This window comes from Camellia sinensis, chromosome 8 (assembly GCF_055761805.1).
Source record: "Camellia sinensis isolate YWXY chromosome 8, ASM5576180v1, whole genome shotgun sequence".
In the NCBI taxonomy this organism is placed as follows: Eukaryota; Viridiplantae; Streptophyta; class Magnoliopsida; order Ericales; family Theaceae; genus Camellia; species Camellia sinensis.
The window spans coordinates 182309479-182322805 of NC_138968.1; the positions used below are offsets into that span (position 1 = coordinate 182309479).

Genomic DNA, 13327 nt, shown 5'->3' on the forward strand with positions numbered 1-13327 from the left:
ATTATTTATTCATGGCTGTGAAAGCAAGGGGTGAAAAGAAAAATATATTAGTGAAACTAATTGCCTTAGGATCAATTAGAATTTTAGAAGTAAAGAGTTCTGTTCGTATTGATTGGATTTTTTTTTTTTTTTTTATGGCAGTATTGATTGGAATTTGGAACCAGTAAATGCAGCAAAGGAATAGTATTTTTGTGCAATTATTATGGGCAACTAGTCGGTTAAGTTTTTTTTTTATTATTCTTTTCTTTAAATTAATAATTTTTACAGATTCTCACATTAAGGAATTGAAGTAAACTCCATGGTGGTATGGTGAATGGAATGACGAGCTCATTCTGCTTCTTCCACCGTTAAGTTGTTAACATAGAATGATGTAGGCAGCAAAAAATAATTATCATTCCTATATTTGATTATACCTAATTAAACTGTTGGAATGGAATGGACCTAGTTTGTCAATTGGTCAAATCTTTAATGTTCTATTATAATCAACCTAGTGGGCTTGGTGTTGATCCTACGATTTGGGGTGGAAAAGTAAGTAATTGATTGAGCTGTCTAGCCTGTTAACCATTCAAAGACTTCTAATCAGCGTTGCATTTTCTAATTATTAATTTCTTTTTAAAGGATAATTACAACCCAAAAAAAAATTGTTAGGTTTAACCCTTATAACAAAATAAATTATAAATTTTTAATGTTATCAATTTAAATCCTGATTTTATGATTTGTTTTCAATGTAAACTATTTGTCTATTTTCGTTAACTGAAACTGACAAAAAAATATATTATTTTAATTATTAAACTTAATATAAGTATATGTAAAATGTTTCAAGTATCTATTTTTATTGAGTTTAATAACTAAAATATTTATTTTTTTCGTCGATTTTATTTAGAGAACATAGACAAATGGTTTAGATTGAAAAAAAAATTAAAAATTTCAACGTTTAAATTGACAAAATTAAAAATTCAAGATTTATTTTGTTATAAGAGTCAAATTTTGAGATTTTTTTTCTTTTTCTTTTTTGTAATTTCTGCCAAAAAAATAAACTTAGTGTGCTTTTCATATTTTTAAAAATATATATATATACTAGTTATAAAACATGGGTAAACTATATGCAAATGGGAGTTAGAAAAAAAAATTATCAACAAATAGAGGAGTGCAAGTGCTAGCCTTTCATTTACACTCCACCACAAACACACTTACACCCTCATGTGTTTGTAAAAATATTTTCGAAGTCTCACCTGCATGTAATTCCTTCATAAAACACCTAACTTCTTGATCATTCAAAAAAAAAAAAATTTATAACAAATTAAATAATTTACCATAGTAAGATCGATTAAATTTTTTTTTAAGGATATATATAAATAATTTTACAAAGATAAATAATTTAAATTATCAAAATAGTTATAAACCTAAATAACAAGCTCCAATTGAGTTCAGATGGATGGGAGGAAAGCACAGTTCAACACATGACTAGTAAGTCCTTCTACGTCTAAAATTAAAAAACTAGCTTTCTAGACATCGATGCCATTAGGTTACCATAAAGGAATCCCAATTGGTCCAAAATTAGAAAACTGAAAATAATAATAATTATTATTATATTTTCAAAAAAGGAATCCTAATTTTATTGAAACCAATAAGGTTTTCTTTTCCTATAGGTGACCTATATATATGTGTGTTTTTATGCGTCTCCAAACTAATCAGAGACGAACAGTTGTTCGATGCAAGAAAATAAAAAGATTGGAGTGTTAAAGAAATAGAGAAACACGATGATCGACAAGAGGTTCTTAACACTTAGAGATGTGAATTTTATTGAGGTTAATTCTAGTTGTTCTCCATTCGAGTGCTTGAGGCAGATTTCAAAAGTTGCAGAGAAAAAATTGGAGGAAGAAAACTTGATTAAAAAGACATCCATGGCAGAGGAGGCCAATCCTGGTCCTGGTCCTGGTCCTGGCTTAGAAGAGTACTTAAAAATTAAAATTCAAACGTTTATCGCCAAGGAAGACATGGAAGCGAAGATGAAGATAGAAAACTTCGAAAAAACGATTGAAAAGCTTCTCAAGAAGCCTGTTATTGATGAGCCAGTTGATAATTCGCCCAAGGAAGAGAGGATGAAGAGAGAAAAGCGGCTCAAGAGGCCTGTCACGGAAGAAAAACCCAAGAACAAGAAGAGATATGAGAGTGAAGAGAGCGAAGATCAAGAAAAACCCAATCCAATCAAGAAGAAGAAGATGAGTAGTAATACGGGAATTGACAATGTTTCATATCCACCACCAGAACTTCCTTCAGAATTTAAGGAAAAAATCAACAACTTGAATGGTTCTAAATTGAAGTTGTTGATACAGAAGAAGGTGACCGCGACCGATGTAAGTCATACTCACAATCGTATATCAATGCCTTTGAATGGCATCAAAGTAGATTTCCTAAGTGATGAAGAGAAGAAGCATCTAGACTCGCATACTGGAACGAATGTGGCAGAGATACCAGCGAAGCTAATCCAACCTGGTTCGTGCAAAGAATGCGATGTAACGTTCAAGAAGTGGGATATGAAGAAAGAAAGAGGCAAAACTAGCTCAATGTATGTGTTTAGTAAAGAATGGAACGAAATTAAGAGGAGGAATGGAATAGAACAAGGTACGATGGTGCAAGTTTGGTCGTTTCGTGGACCGGGTGATGAACTATGCTTTGCTCTTGTTATAGTTGAAGAGGGTGGCGATGGCAACAGAAGAAGCAGTGCAAGTCAGAGTGGAGAAAAAAATACCCCAAGCACTTCCCAGTCTCACCATCAAGAAGATTAGTGTTTCTTAAATTTTTTAATTTTTAATTTTTAATTTTTTAATTCTACTTTAGAAGTTGCATAAATTTATCTTTCTGCAGATTTTGGATATTTGTTTCAGTGTAACTAACAAATTCTTAAGATCACGAAAATTGTTTCACAAAATCCGTTATGAAATCATGCCAATCAACCAGCCATCAATCAGCTGATAGATCACGCACGGCTTCAAAACGAATTTCGTCAATCTAACATTGCTATTTACATATAGAATTTTTATACGTAAAATTTTATTAAATAATGTGATAGTGGTATTCTTTAAATTTTAAGTCAAATGGTAGTATTTTAATTTGAACTGAAACATCATATAAATTTTGAATGAAAAAAATGTTGTATACAATTATTCTTAGAATAAATCTCAGTTTAAAAATAAATATATATATATATATATATAAAAAAGAAATAGTTTATTTTTAAAAAAAATACTATTTTTTAAATAAATTAAATATGTGATGGACATCATACTTGCTACTGAAGTTCTTACCCCCCCCCCCCCCCACCCCCCGCAAAAAAAAAAAAAAAAAAAAAAAAAAAAAAAAAAAGAGGAAAAAAAAAAAAAACAGAGAGAAATCGAGCTTATTTATTTGTTAGAAAAAACAAACACCAAAAATAAGTTTCGTGTCTATCCTTCAAAAGTCCAAGTAATACTGTTTTTGGTGTGTCACAAACAACTTGTCATGTTCGAAACCTACTCAATTATATTGCCAAAACAAAACTATCTAAATCAATTCTAATCCAACAATTTGATTAAGACATAAAAAAGAAAAGAAAAAAGGAGAAAAGAGAAAGAAAAATGAAAAAGGTGGTGTTGTTGAAAGATACAGCAGTATGGAATTTTGTCAAATTGATGACCATGTGTTTTATGGGTGGCCTATAGAAGTTTGGTTGCATGTATATGGTTTATCTGATCTTTGAAATAGTTGCCATGCATAATGATTTATTTTATTTATTTATTTTTATAGAATCGAGTTCATTGCTATAAGCTAGGAAGCCAAATAAAATGATGCCATCAAATTAATTAGTCTTATTTGTTTAATTGCTCAATCAAAATTCATGCATGCTCTTTCTTTTTTTTTTTTTGCAAGAGCAGAAAATTGATTGATTTTTATTGAACCCAAGAAAAATAAATAAATAAAAAGGATAGAAAAGGCACAAGATGCTCTGTTTGTAAATTTCTCAATTTTTTTATTTTAATCATATCTTCAGACTTCAACATGATTCCAAGGCTGAAAGTGCACTGAAATTGAAAGACAAGGAATTCTTTTTTTTAAAACACTCATATGATATGACATGCATAATTTCTCTATTTTTTTTTTTTTTTTTTTTTTGATCGAAACCAATAATTTTTTAGAAGTTATTCCATGTCTCAATGGCATTGTGAGGTGGTGCCACTCAAGAATTGTGATTAGCAAATACAGTGAGGTTCACCATTTTGTGCCGGTGATCATGGGAAGACCACATCCACATGAGAGCATGAAATTTTGTTATTGAATTGTGGCATGGCTATGCAGGGCACTGAATAATTTTCTAATATTTTCTCATTTTCAAGTATTCTGAGGGTCTTAATATTATCTTGCAACTATCTCAGAATTTGCTAAATATATAATACTACTGGATTTCTCTTGATAACAATCATAAATATTTCACAAAATTCTTAGTACTCTTCCTTTATGTAAGAGATAATAAACTAAATAATATATAGTAGCTGCAAAAATTCTTCCAAACTGATAATAATATACAAAAAAAAATTCATCAAATTGGAGTTATCCAATAGAAGATGATTTACTGATACAGAAAACATTGGAAGCAGAATTAGATTTGTGACATTGAAGCTTGGAAACTACCTCTTTTCAAGTCTACATGTACAATCAAGTAATGCAGAAAAAGAAAAAAAAAAAAAAAAAAAAAAAAAAAAAAAAAAAAAAAGAGAGAGAGAGAGAGCTTCAAGCTTTGACTGTCTCCAAGGAAGCAAATTGGGAGGCCTCAGGAGCTGCAGAACCCCTGAAGAGCAAGATGGCAAGGCTGCCAATGCAGAAATAGATGAAACAGCCATAGCAGTGAGTCACAAACGACCCAAAATCTGTACCCACTATGCATTGCCATCCTCCTCCATATGCCTTATCAAATTCCTGCATCACATATATCCATTCCAACCCCATATTAATATTTAAAAGGAATAAAATGACTATTTTTTCGTCTCTAATGGATATGAGTTCATCTGTCTCCAAATCTTTTAATCCTTCAGATCCCAAAATATTCACATCTATTAGATTATGTTTTGAGATTACTGCACTTTTGAGTTTTTCAATGATCCAAAGGTTACGAGTATTTTGAGACAGGGAAATAGGGAGATTTGAGGACAAATGATCCTTAATTTCCTATAGAATAATTATTCTTTGAAATTGATGAATGATGATTCCCTGAATCATCAAACCAAATATAAAAAGAAAATTATTTAGGACTCTCCCTAAATTTATTCCAAATGATGCGAGCTGTTACAGGTCAATTGTTAATTTGTTTAGAAATCAGTAAGTTAAAACCCAATCCTCTGCCATATTATGTAAATTTAGTAATAATATTTTAGAAGCCTCTAACGTTAATTGTATAAAAAAAAATTATTCAAATGAAATCATCATCTGATATCAACTTCCTTCCAATAAATCAAACACTAATTAAGAAAGGTCTTATGCATGTGAAGTTTGAACTCAATTCATCATTTCATGTGAAGTATTTTTTTTTTCCCTAAAAAGTTTGGGTTACTTTTTCCAAGTGTAAGCCAGTAAATTAAAGAAGAAAAGCCTGTTAAATATGGGGATAGTACCTTCTTAATGAAGCGGGCAATCTCAGTGGGCTCAGTGACATCATAGAAGTCTAGTGCTTTTGCAGCCAAATCAAGAGCATCTCGTTGCATATTTTGACGCATATCTGTCTCCCCAATCACTGCTTTGCCTTCAAGCATGGTTACTGATTAAAAATATATAATAAAAAAAAAAAAGAAACAAATATAGACCAAGTTTTGGATATGAGATAACTTAGTTTCTAAGTTCTGTGGATATGAAGCAGAGATGGGGTAATGGTTTTTTATATACATGATTCGGGGAACTCGACAATAAAAGACACGTCATTGTCACTCTTTAAATTCTTTTATTTTTTACTTCACCTAAGTAATAATACTAGCTACAATTTGAAACGACCTAATAATTTTCAGTTTTTTTCTTGACATTAAATCAAATAAAATCCTTTCACATAAGTATAAGATTCCTTTTTTTGAATAATTTATTCGAAATATAAAGGGGGTTGGTGCTAGTGCGTTAACCACGAAGATGTGGATATCTTGTTTGTGGCCATCAATTTTAGTAGGGGTTCGGGAACTGATGCTGTGGTATCTCATGCCAAATGGTCGTCCGAAAAGCCTACCAAATCAGAAAATGTCTTAAATTTTTAGAATAATGTTTGAGACCCCTTTTGGGGGTCACCCCCTCACCCCCCTTGTTACGTGGCGGGTGGTGATTGGAGGAGCAGGAAAAAAAAAAAAAAATGTAACCAATGACAGAGAGAGGGGGTCAAAGGGGGTGGGAGGAAAAGGGGATGAATCATTGTTGAAATTTTTATTATGAAAAATAGATTAATAGTGTATATTTTAAATTTTAAGTGAATCTTAATTATAAATTTAAAATTTTGGATAGTTTTTTAGTTTTCTTATTTCTTTCTAGGTTCTTTGTATCAGTGTCTATCCAATATAGACGATCGAGCAACAACACATGAAGGTGCAGGGGGGAGTATGGTGAGGGCAGAGCACAGAATGGTTAAAATTGAAGAGTTTTCTGGTCCTGTTTTATGGTGTGACACGTGGTCAATTATTGTGGGCGGTTTGGCAACATTGGTAAAATTTTATTTTTTTGACTTTTTAATTTTTTGGGTAAAAAAATTCACAAAAAATCAATTTTTTTAATAAAAAAAATTTAAAAATTAACTTTTTACTAACTTTTCAAAATACCACTATGTCTCAGCCCCGCAATGTGTTGGTTGGCAATATTAGCCCATTTGATTTATTTTTACTATGACCTATTTTTCTTGAAAATGTGTGTTGAAGTGACGGCTGAAAAAGAAAAAAAAGATTTGAGTAGTTAAATAAAAATATGGTACTAGAAATTTCCTGAACTATGAATGGACTTTGGTTTGGTTTGGTGTTAGGAACAGCTCCATATTTTTTATTTAGAGGGAGAAAAAAAAATATATATATATATATATAAATAAATAAATAAACAAACTAAAAATAAAGTATAACTATAACATTAATGTTTATCAACATTAAACATACTTGTCTGTCTGTGAATGTTTGTTTCATACTAAACTGAATTATATTGGACTATTAAAACTAACAACAATATTAGGAACACAAAGATTAAATACAAAATGAAATATAAATGTTTTATAAGGGATAGGACACCTGGTGGAGTTAGAAAAATAGTTTAGATGGGGCACTTATTAATTAAAATTTTGAATTTTTTTCTCATAATCAATAACAATAGATAATATTTTTTAAATTAATATTAAGCTCAAAATCTTAAATATTTAATATAAAAGTTTTTAAATTTTTGTTTTTACAATTGATCTTGTGAAAAATCAAAATTAGAAATATAGTTTTATTTATAACTAGTGTATTATAGGCAATGCAAAATAGTGTTGTATGTCTAATAATATATAAATAATAGTGATACCACATCAATCATCAATATATGATATCATTAACCAATAGTAAAATAACGCATGAAAGGTTAATCACACTTGTCAAATATAATTAACAATTCAATAATTCTACATTTTTGTAGTGGGACTAGCTATGTTTATATGTAAGTGATGATTTGGTATCATTGTTACACTGAATTTTTTTATAACATTTTCATACATAATAGTTTAGCTTGTTATAATTTTTTTTATTTTCAATCAAAAACAGCCATCATTATTTTCGTAATTAAAAAAAACCATTAAGAAATCATTATAAATATTATTTCTATAAGTTGTCTATTTATTAATTATTTTCCTTATATATAAAAATTAAAAAATGAGGGGGTGCACGTGCTGCAGATCCCTCCAAACAAGAACGACCTTTAAGTGAAGGAAAGAAAAAGAACTCTCTGGATTTCTGAAGAAGATAAAGAGAAGGGAAAAAACTGAGTCGAACCCAAATACATGGTCCATGTTAAGCCCACGAGTGGCTAGGTGTTGGTTTTGGATGGGTACAACTGGCCCAATTGTCATAATACATACATTTAAACCAAAATGGCTACGAAGCCTCCAAAGTCCAAAACTATTGTAAAGGAATATTTATATTTTTTTCTCAACATAGGTGTTTTTTTAATTTTTAAAAAAAATAAAAATAAAAAAGCTACCTCATGAGATGCTTACAGCTGTAAAATAAGAGAACAAATAGAAATAGGAGAGAGATCCATCAAATAAGACAGATCAGCCATGTTCCGTCCCGTATCAAGAAAGATGGGATGGGCTACCACATCGTGACGGAGAATTTGCACCCAACATTATTTACTATTTACAGTACCTCACACACCTTTCTTTTTCTTTTTCTTTTTTCTTTTTTCTTTTTTTTGGAAGTATTTTGAGGGTTTAGTTTGTATCACTATGGTTCCATCAAGAGTCCGGGTGATCTAAATCGTTGAAACTTGAAGTTATAGAATTTGTCAAGTAAATTATTTATGTAAAACAATAAAATTGATAATTATATAGTTAACTTATATTTGTATAAGAAAAATGATAATAATAAAAATAAACAAATTGTATTTTTTAAATTAAACTTACTATTATCATCTGATCAAGTAATTGTTGAAATACAATTACTTTAATTGCTTACATAAAGAATTAACTGGATGAATTTTGAACAGTCCAAGATCACCTAGAGGAACTTGTAACTACACAAAAATATGAAGGCTAGTCTACCTTTGGTAAAAGATACTCTCTCCAGTTCAGGTCTGGAACAGACCAATCTAGTTCGGTTGATTGGACTCATTTTTAATTTTTTTTGATAATTCGAATCGTTCACATTTTAGGATTTCTTTAATATATTATCTCTGTAAAAAAATACGTCGATCGAATAACGGATACTATGTATTCCGATAACTTTTGTCTGGAAAAAATAGACGATCAGAAAATTAACGATTGATAAAAAAGTGATCCGAATACATCGTATTTATTATCTGATCGATGTGATTTTATATAAAGATGATATACTTAATAAATCTTAAAATATGAACAATTAAAATTATAAAAAAAATATTCAAAAGTGAACCTAATAAATGAATTGGATCCTTCAATCCAAATGATGGACGGGAGGCAAGCCATGCCAAGATAAAATGCATATATTGAAGACAAATATGTATATATATATATATATATATATGTGCATATGTATATAAAATAGAATAGTAGTTGGAGATTCCTTGTCAAAGCATCCCACCTTACTTCACCTAGATCTAAAATAAGGGCGGTGGTAGTTCGGACTGACATCCTAACACCAGCAACGTGTCACCGACACACATTCGTGTCTCCAACGAAATCCCCCAACTCCAAAATATCTCCCGCAATCCTTACCCAACTATATACCTCTCTTCACCTTTTTCCTTTTCCTTATTCACTGCTACTACTACTATAGAGAAATAATTTCACACATAATCTAATAATTACATATATTCACTCCCTTCTCGCCACCTTTCTCTCTCTATTATTATTTCTCTCTTCTCCTGCAATCCACTACCGCCATCGCAATGCCTCGCTGTCTCTTGGCGTGCTACGGAAGAGGCGCCACTTCCTCCTCCTCCTCCAAAAACGAGTCGTCGGAAAATGCCACGGCGGACTTGACGGTGGAGGAGCAGAGGAGGGGAGGGGCAGTGGTGGTGGAGCTGTTCTCGTCGCAAGGATGCGCCACCTCTCCGGAGGCGGAGCTGCTGGTGTCAAGGCTGGGGAGGGGTGACTTCAACCTGGAAGTGCCGGTGGTGGTGTTGGCATACCACGTCGACTACTGGGACTATATGGGTTGGAAGGACCCGTTCGGATCGAGCCAGTGGACGGTGAGGCAAAAGGCCTACGTGGAGGCACTGAAGCAGGACACCATTTTCACACCTCAAGTTGTGGTCCAAGGTAGGGCCCACTGCGTTGGCAATGATCAGGAAGCTCTCTTCTCTACCATCGCCTCCGCACCTCGATTCCCTGCTCCCACTCTCCAGGTTTGTTTCTTGGATTAAACATAGAAAACTAAGAAAATAATTATCAATTCATGGAGTACAATAATCTCACTTTAATTGGGCATATATTTTACTTGCCCTCAATTAAAATCATGATTTATATTACAATGATGGCAAAAGATTGTTCTATTCTATCCAATTATAGTGATTCATAGTGACAAATCTAAATCAATATGAACAGGCAACGTTCCAGAGGCCTTCACCGGAGACCCTGCAAGTGTCTCTAACAGGGGCTCTGAGGAGTAAGGTGGACAGTCAAGGTGCCAATGTCATGGTGGCTCTATACGAAAACAGTTTGGTGACTGACTGCACCAACGGTGAGAACAAAGGCCGAGTCTTGCCTAACGATTTCGTCGTTAGGAAGCTCCAAAAGCTCTGCTCTGTCAAAGACATCTCTGCCAAGAAGACTCTGACTGGAACTGTGAATTTCTCAGTCTGGGAACGTTTCAATGGCAGCAAATGTAGCGTAGCGGTCTTCGTTCAGAATAGCTCTCATCAGATTTTTGGTGTGCAGAACTTTCCATTGCCAGATGATCTATGAGTTTCATAGCTTCAGTATGTCTAAATGGTTAATTTTGGGCTATATATGGTGTTTCCCGCTTTCAAGTTTGAACATCTTCTGTTGTATGTTTCAATGATCATTGTGGCCAAGATTTATTTTTGGTTGTTATGTACAGGATAACTATATTCAGGTTTAGGTTAATAGCTTTTTATTTCTTTTTCTTTTTGGGTTTTATTTTTTCTGATTTCATGTTTAGGAGATTGAGAGAGAATTCAATGTGCGTTGGTGTTTTGGTTATTTTAGTTTGGGATTAAAAAGTTTTATTTGAGATGAGTTTTTTGACTTTTTTAACTTTTGTAACAGGAAAAATAAAATGATTATGATTTGTATGTGTCATTTTATTTTATTGACTTTTTAGTCTATTTTATTTGTTTATGACTATTTTATTTGTTTGTGACTATTTTAGCTAAAAAATCCCATACTCTTTCTTCCCAAACGAGGGCTAAGATTTGATGAACTGATTTTCTATTTATTGTTTGGGGTGTTGGTTTTTTTTTTTTTTTTTTTGACAAAAATAGTTAAAAAGTTCAGTAATAATAGAGACTCCTCACAAAATATAGCCCCCACAACTTCTAAAATGATCTCAACCATTTATGTCACTGTCAAACACAATTCTCAAAAAAAATTCAAACACATTAATGGTCAATACATCAGTAAGGGTCATAGGGGTCCTCTTTTGTGAGGGTCCCAAATATTTTTTTAAAAAGTTATAACACCTATCACATCATTCTTTTTATTTTTCTTACATCTTTTCTTAAAAAATTAAAAAATTAATTAAAAGAGTCACTGCTTAAACAACAACTGCATGTATCTAGTGTTGAAAGTTGAGGATGGATAATAGTGATTCTACTTACACTACTAAATAAATTCCTTACACCCTTCAATTTTATTTTATTTTATTTTGTTTATTACATTTCAATTCTAGTATAAAATTATTAAAATATCCTTCCACCTTAAACTTTGAAAACCCTAATATTTCATTACACCCTATCACTACCACCTCTATCAACCTTTCACCGCTGTAACCCCTTCATCGCCGACCAGCTCTTCACCGCCCACCACCGTCTCACCCCACCGCCCTATCCTCCTTCTCCCTCTTCTTTTTCTTCTTTTTCTTCTTTTTCTTCCAGATCTGAAAACCTAACCCTAGGTTTTTTCTCTCTCTCTCTCGTTCTCATAGAAATGGGACAATCGTGATGGTGGTGGATTATGGTAATTGGGACGCAGATATGAACGTGTTATAGAAAGGGGTGGTTGTAGCGATTCTCTGTCACCCTCATCTCCTTCCGTCGCTACCTTCCTCCGCCTCTTTCTTCTTTTCTCATTCGAAAACTTAATCCTAGATTTCATTTATCTCTGTTTGTCTATCTCTCTCTCTCTCTCTCTCTCTCTCTCTCTCTCTCTCTACTAGTGGATCGCGGTAGTGGAGAAGCAGAACTGAAAGTGTTGCAGAATAAGGTAGTTGAAGCAGTGGTGATGGTCACGGTGGTGGAGCAACGGAGAAAGTGGTGGCTACAGCGATAAAGGTTGCGAAAGTGGTAGTTAAGACAATGGTGATCGCGATGGTTGAAGGGCTGTGAAGGTGGTGACAATGGCTACCGGAGATGAAATAGCTGCTGGAAGTGGTGGTTGGAAGGATTTGGAATGTTGGGACGAAAGAAATGAGGGTAAGTTTGGCATTATGAGAAGTGTAAAGAGAGGAATTTTTGGGTGTGGTGTAAAAGGAAAATGGATGTAAGGAATTTATTTAGGTGGTGTTTGGAAGGCAGATTAAGGCTAAATTAGCCACATCACAACAAAAGTGGCTAATTTAGCCACATCATGACAAAGCCTCCTTACACGGGTTGGAGACAACCTTTTTTCGGGCAGATTTACGGATATACCCTGGCTATTCCTCTCATTCATTTCGCCCAACGCCAAAGGTAAACACAGAACATAACCATCCTAGGGCATTTCGAAAAGAATGAGGCGATTTGCTTGAACCAGCGGCTGCGACGACATCTGGTTCCAGCTTCTTACAGACGATCGGGCCGAAGTAGCCATCTGCGGCGACGAAGACGACCCGCGAACCCTCTCAAACACCACCGATCTTGAGGTATCTCTTTCAAACCCGTCTGATTTCGTAGATCTGTGTGAGTGTGTGTGGCGTATGCTTACAGTTCATGTGTGGAGTCCCTTTCTCTCTGATTTCGTAGATCTGTGGAGTCCCTTTCATGTGTAGAGTCCCCTGTTCGAAAGATTGATCTGTTCATGTTCACATATTGTTGTGACAGATATATCTATATATATACATATATTTATCCAAAAAAAATAAAAAAAATAAAAATATATGTATACACACATACATCTGTTCTTACATATAAATCTGTGAGTAATGAGGGCCGGACTATGTATATATAGGTTCAGTTCCGTAAATGACTCTGTTCTTCTTTTGATTTTGTTCTTCTAATTATCAGTTGTGATCTGCTTTTCTCAGATCACAATTAAAAATGGAAAATTTGCTGGTTGGGTTCACACATTTTGTTCACATCACAATCTATTTGGGTTCAGATTCTTATCTGATTTTTTGCAGATCGTTTGATTTTGTGCTTGGGTTCACACATTTTGTTATTATAATTAGGTCAAATGAAAAATTTTAGATCTTTTGATCACAAACTGTGGCTAATTTACATAATGAAGAAAAAC

General features: G+C 33.0%; 2 protein-coding genes across 2 annotated transcripts; one reads left to right on the forward strand and one right to left on the reverse strand.

Moving 5' to 3' along the window:
* Positions 1–4572: 4572 nt before the first annotated feature.
* LOC114317756 (Dynein light chain type 1 family protein) lies at positions 4573–5884 on the reverse strand. The gene is made up of 2 exons (XM_028264520.2): positions 5646–5884; positions 4573–4953 (listed from the first exon to the last, which is right to left on the reverse strand). Exons 1-2 carry the CDS (start codon positions 5781–5783, stop codon positions 4768–4770), a joined length of 324 nt encoding a protein of 107 aa, XP_028120321.1. The 5' UTR covers positions 5784–5884; the 3' UTR covers positions 4573–4767.
* Positions 5885–9162: 3278 nt separating this feature from the next.
* On the forward strand, positions 9163–10975 carry LOC114317755 (uncharacterized). Its single transcript, XM_028264519.2, has 2 exons — positions 9163–10062; positions 10262–10975. Exons 1-2 carry the CDS (start codon positions 9604–9606, stop codon positions 10619–10621), a joined length of 819 nt encoding a protein of 272 aa, XP_028120320.2. The 5' UTR covers positions 9163–9603; the 3' UTR covers positions 10622–10975.
* The last annotated feature ends 2352 nt before the right edge of the window (positions 10976–13327 follow it).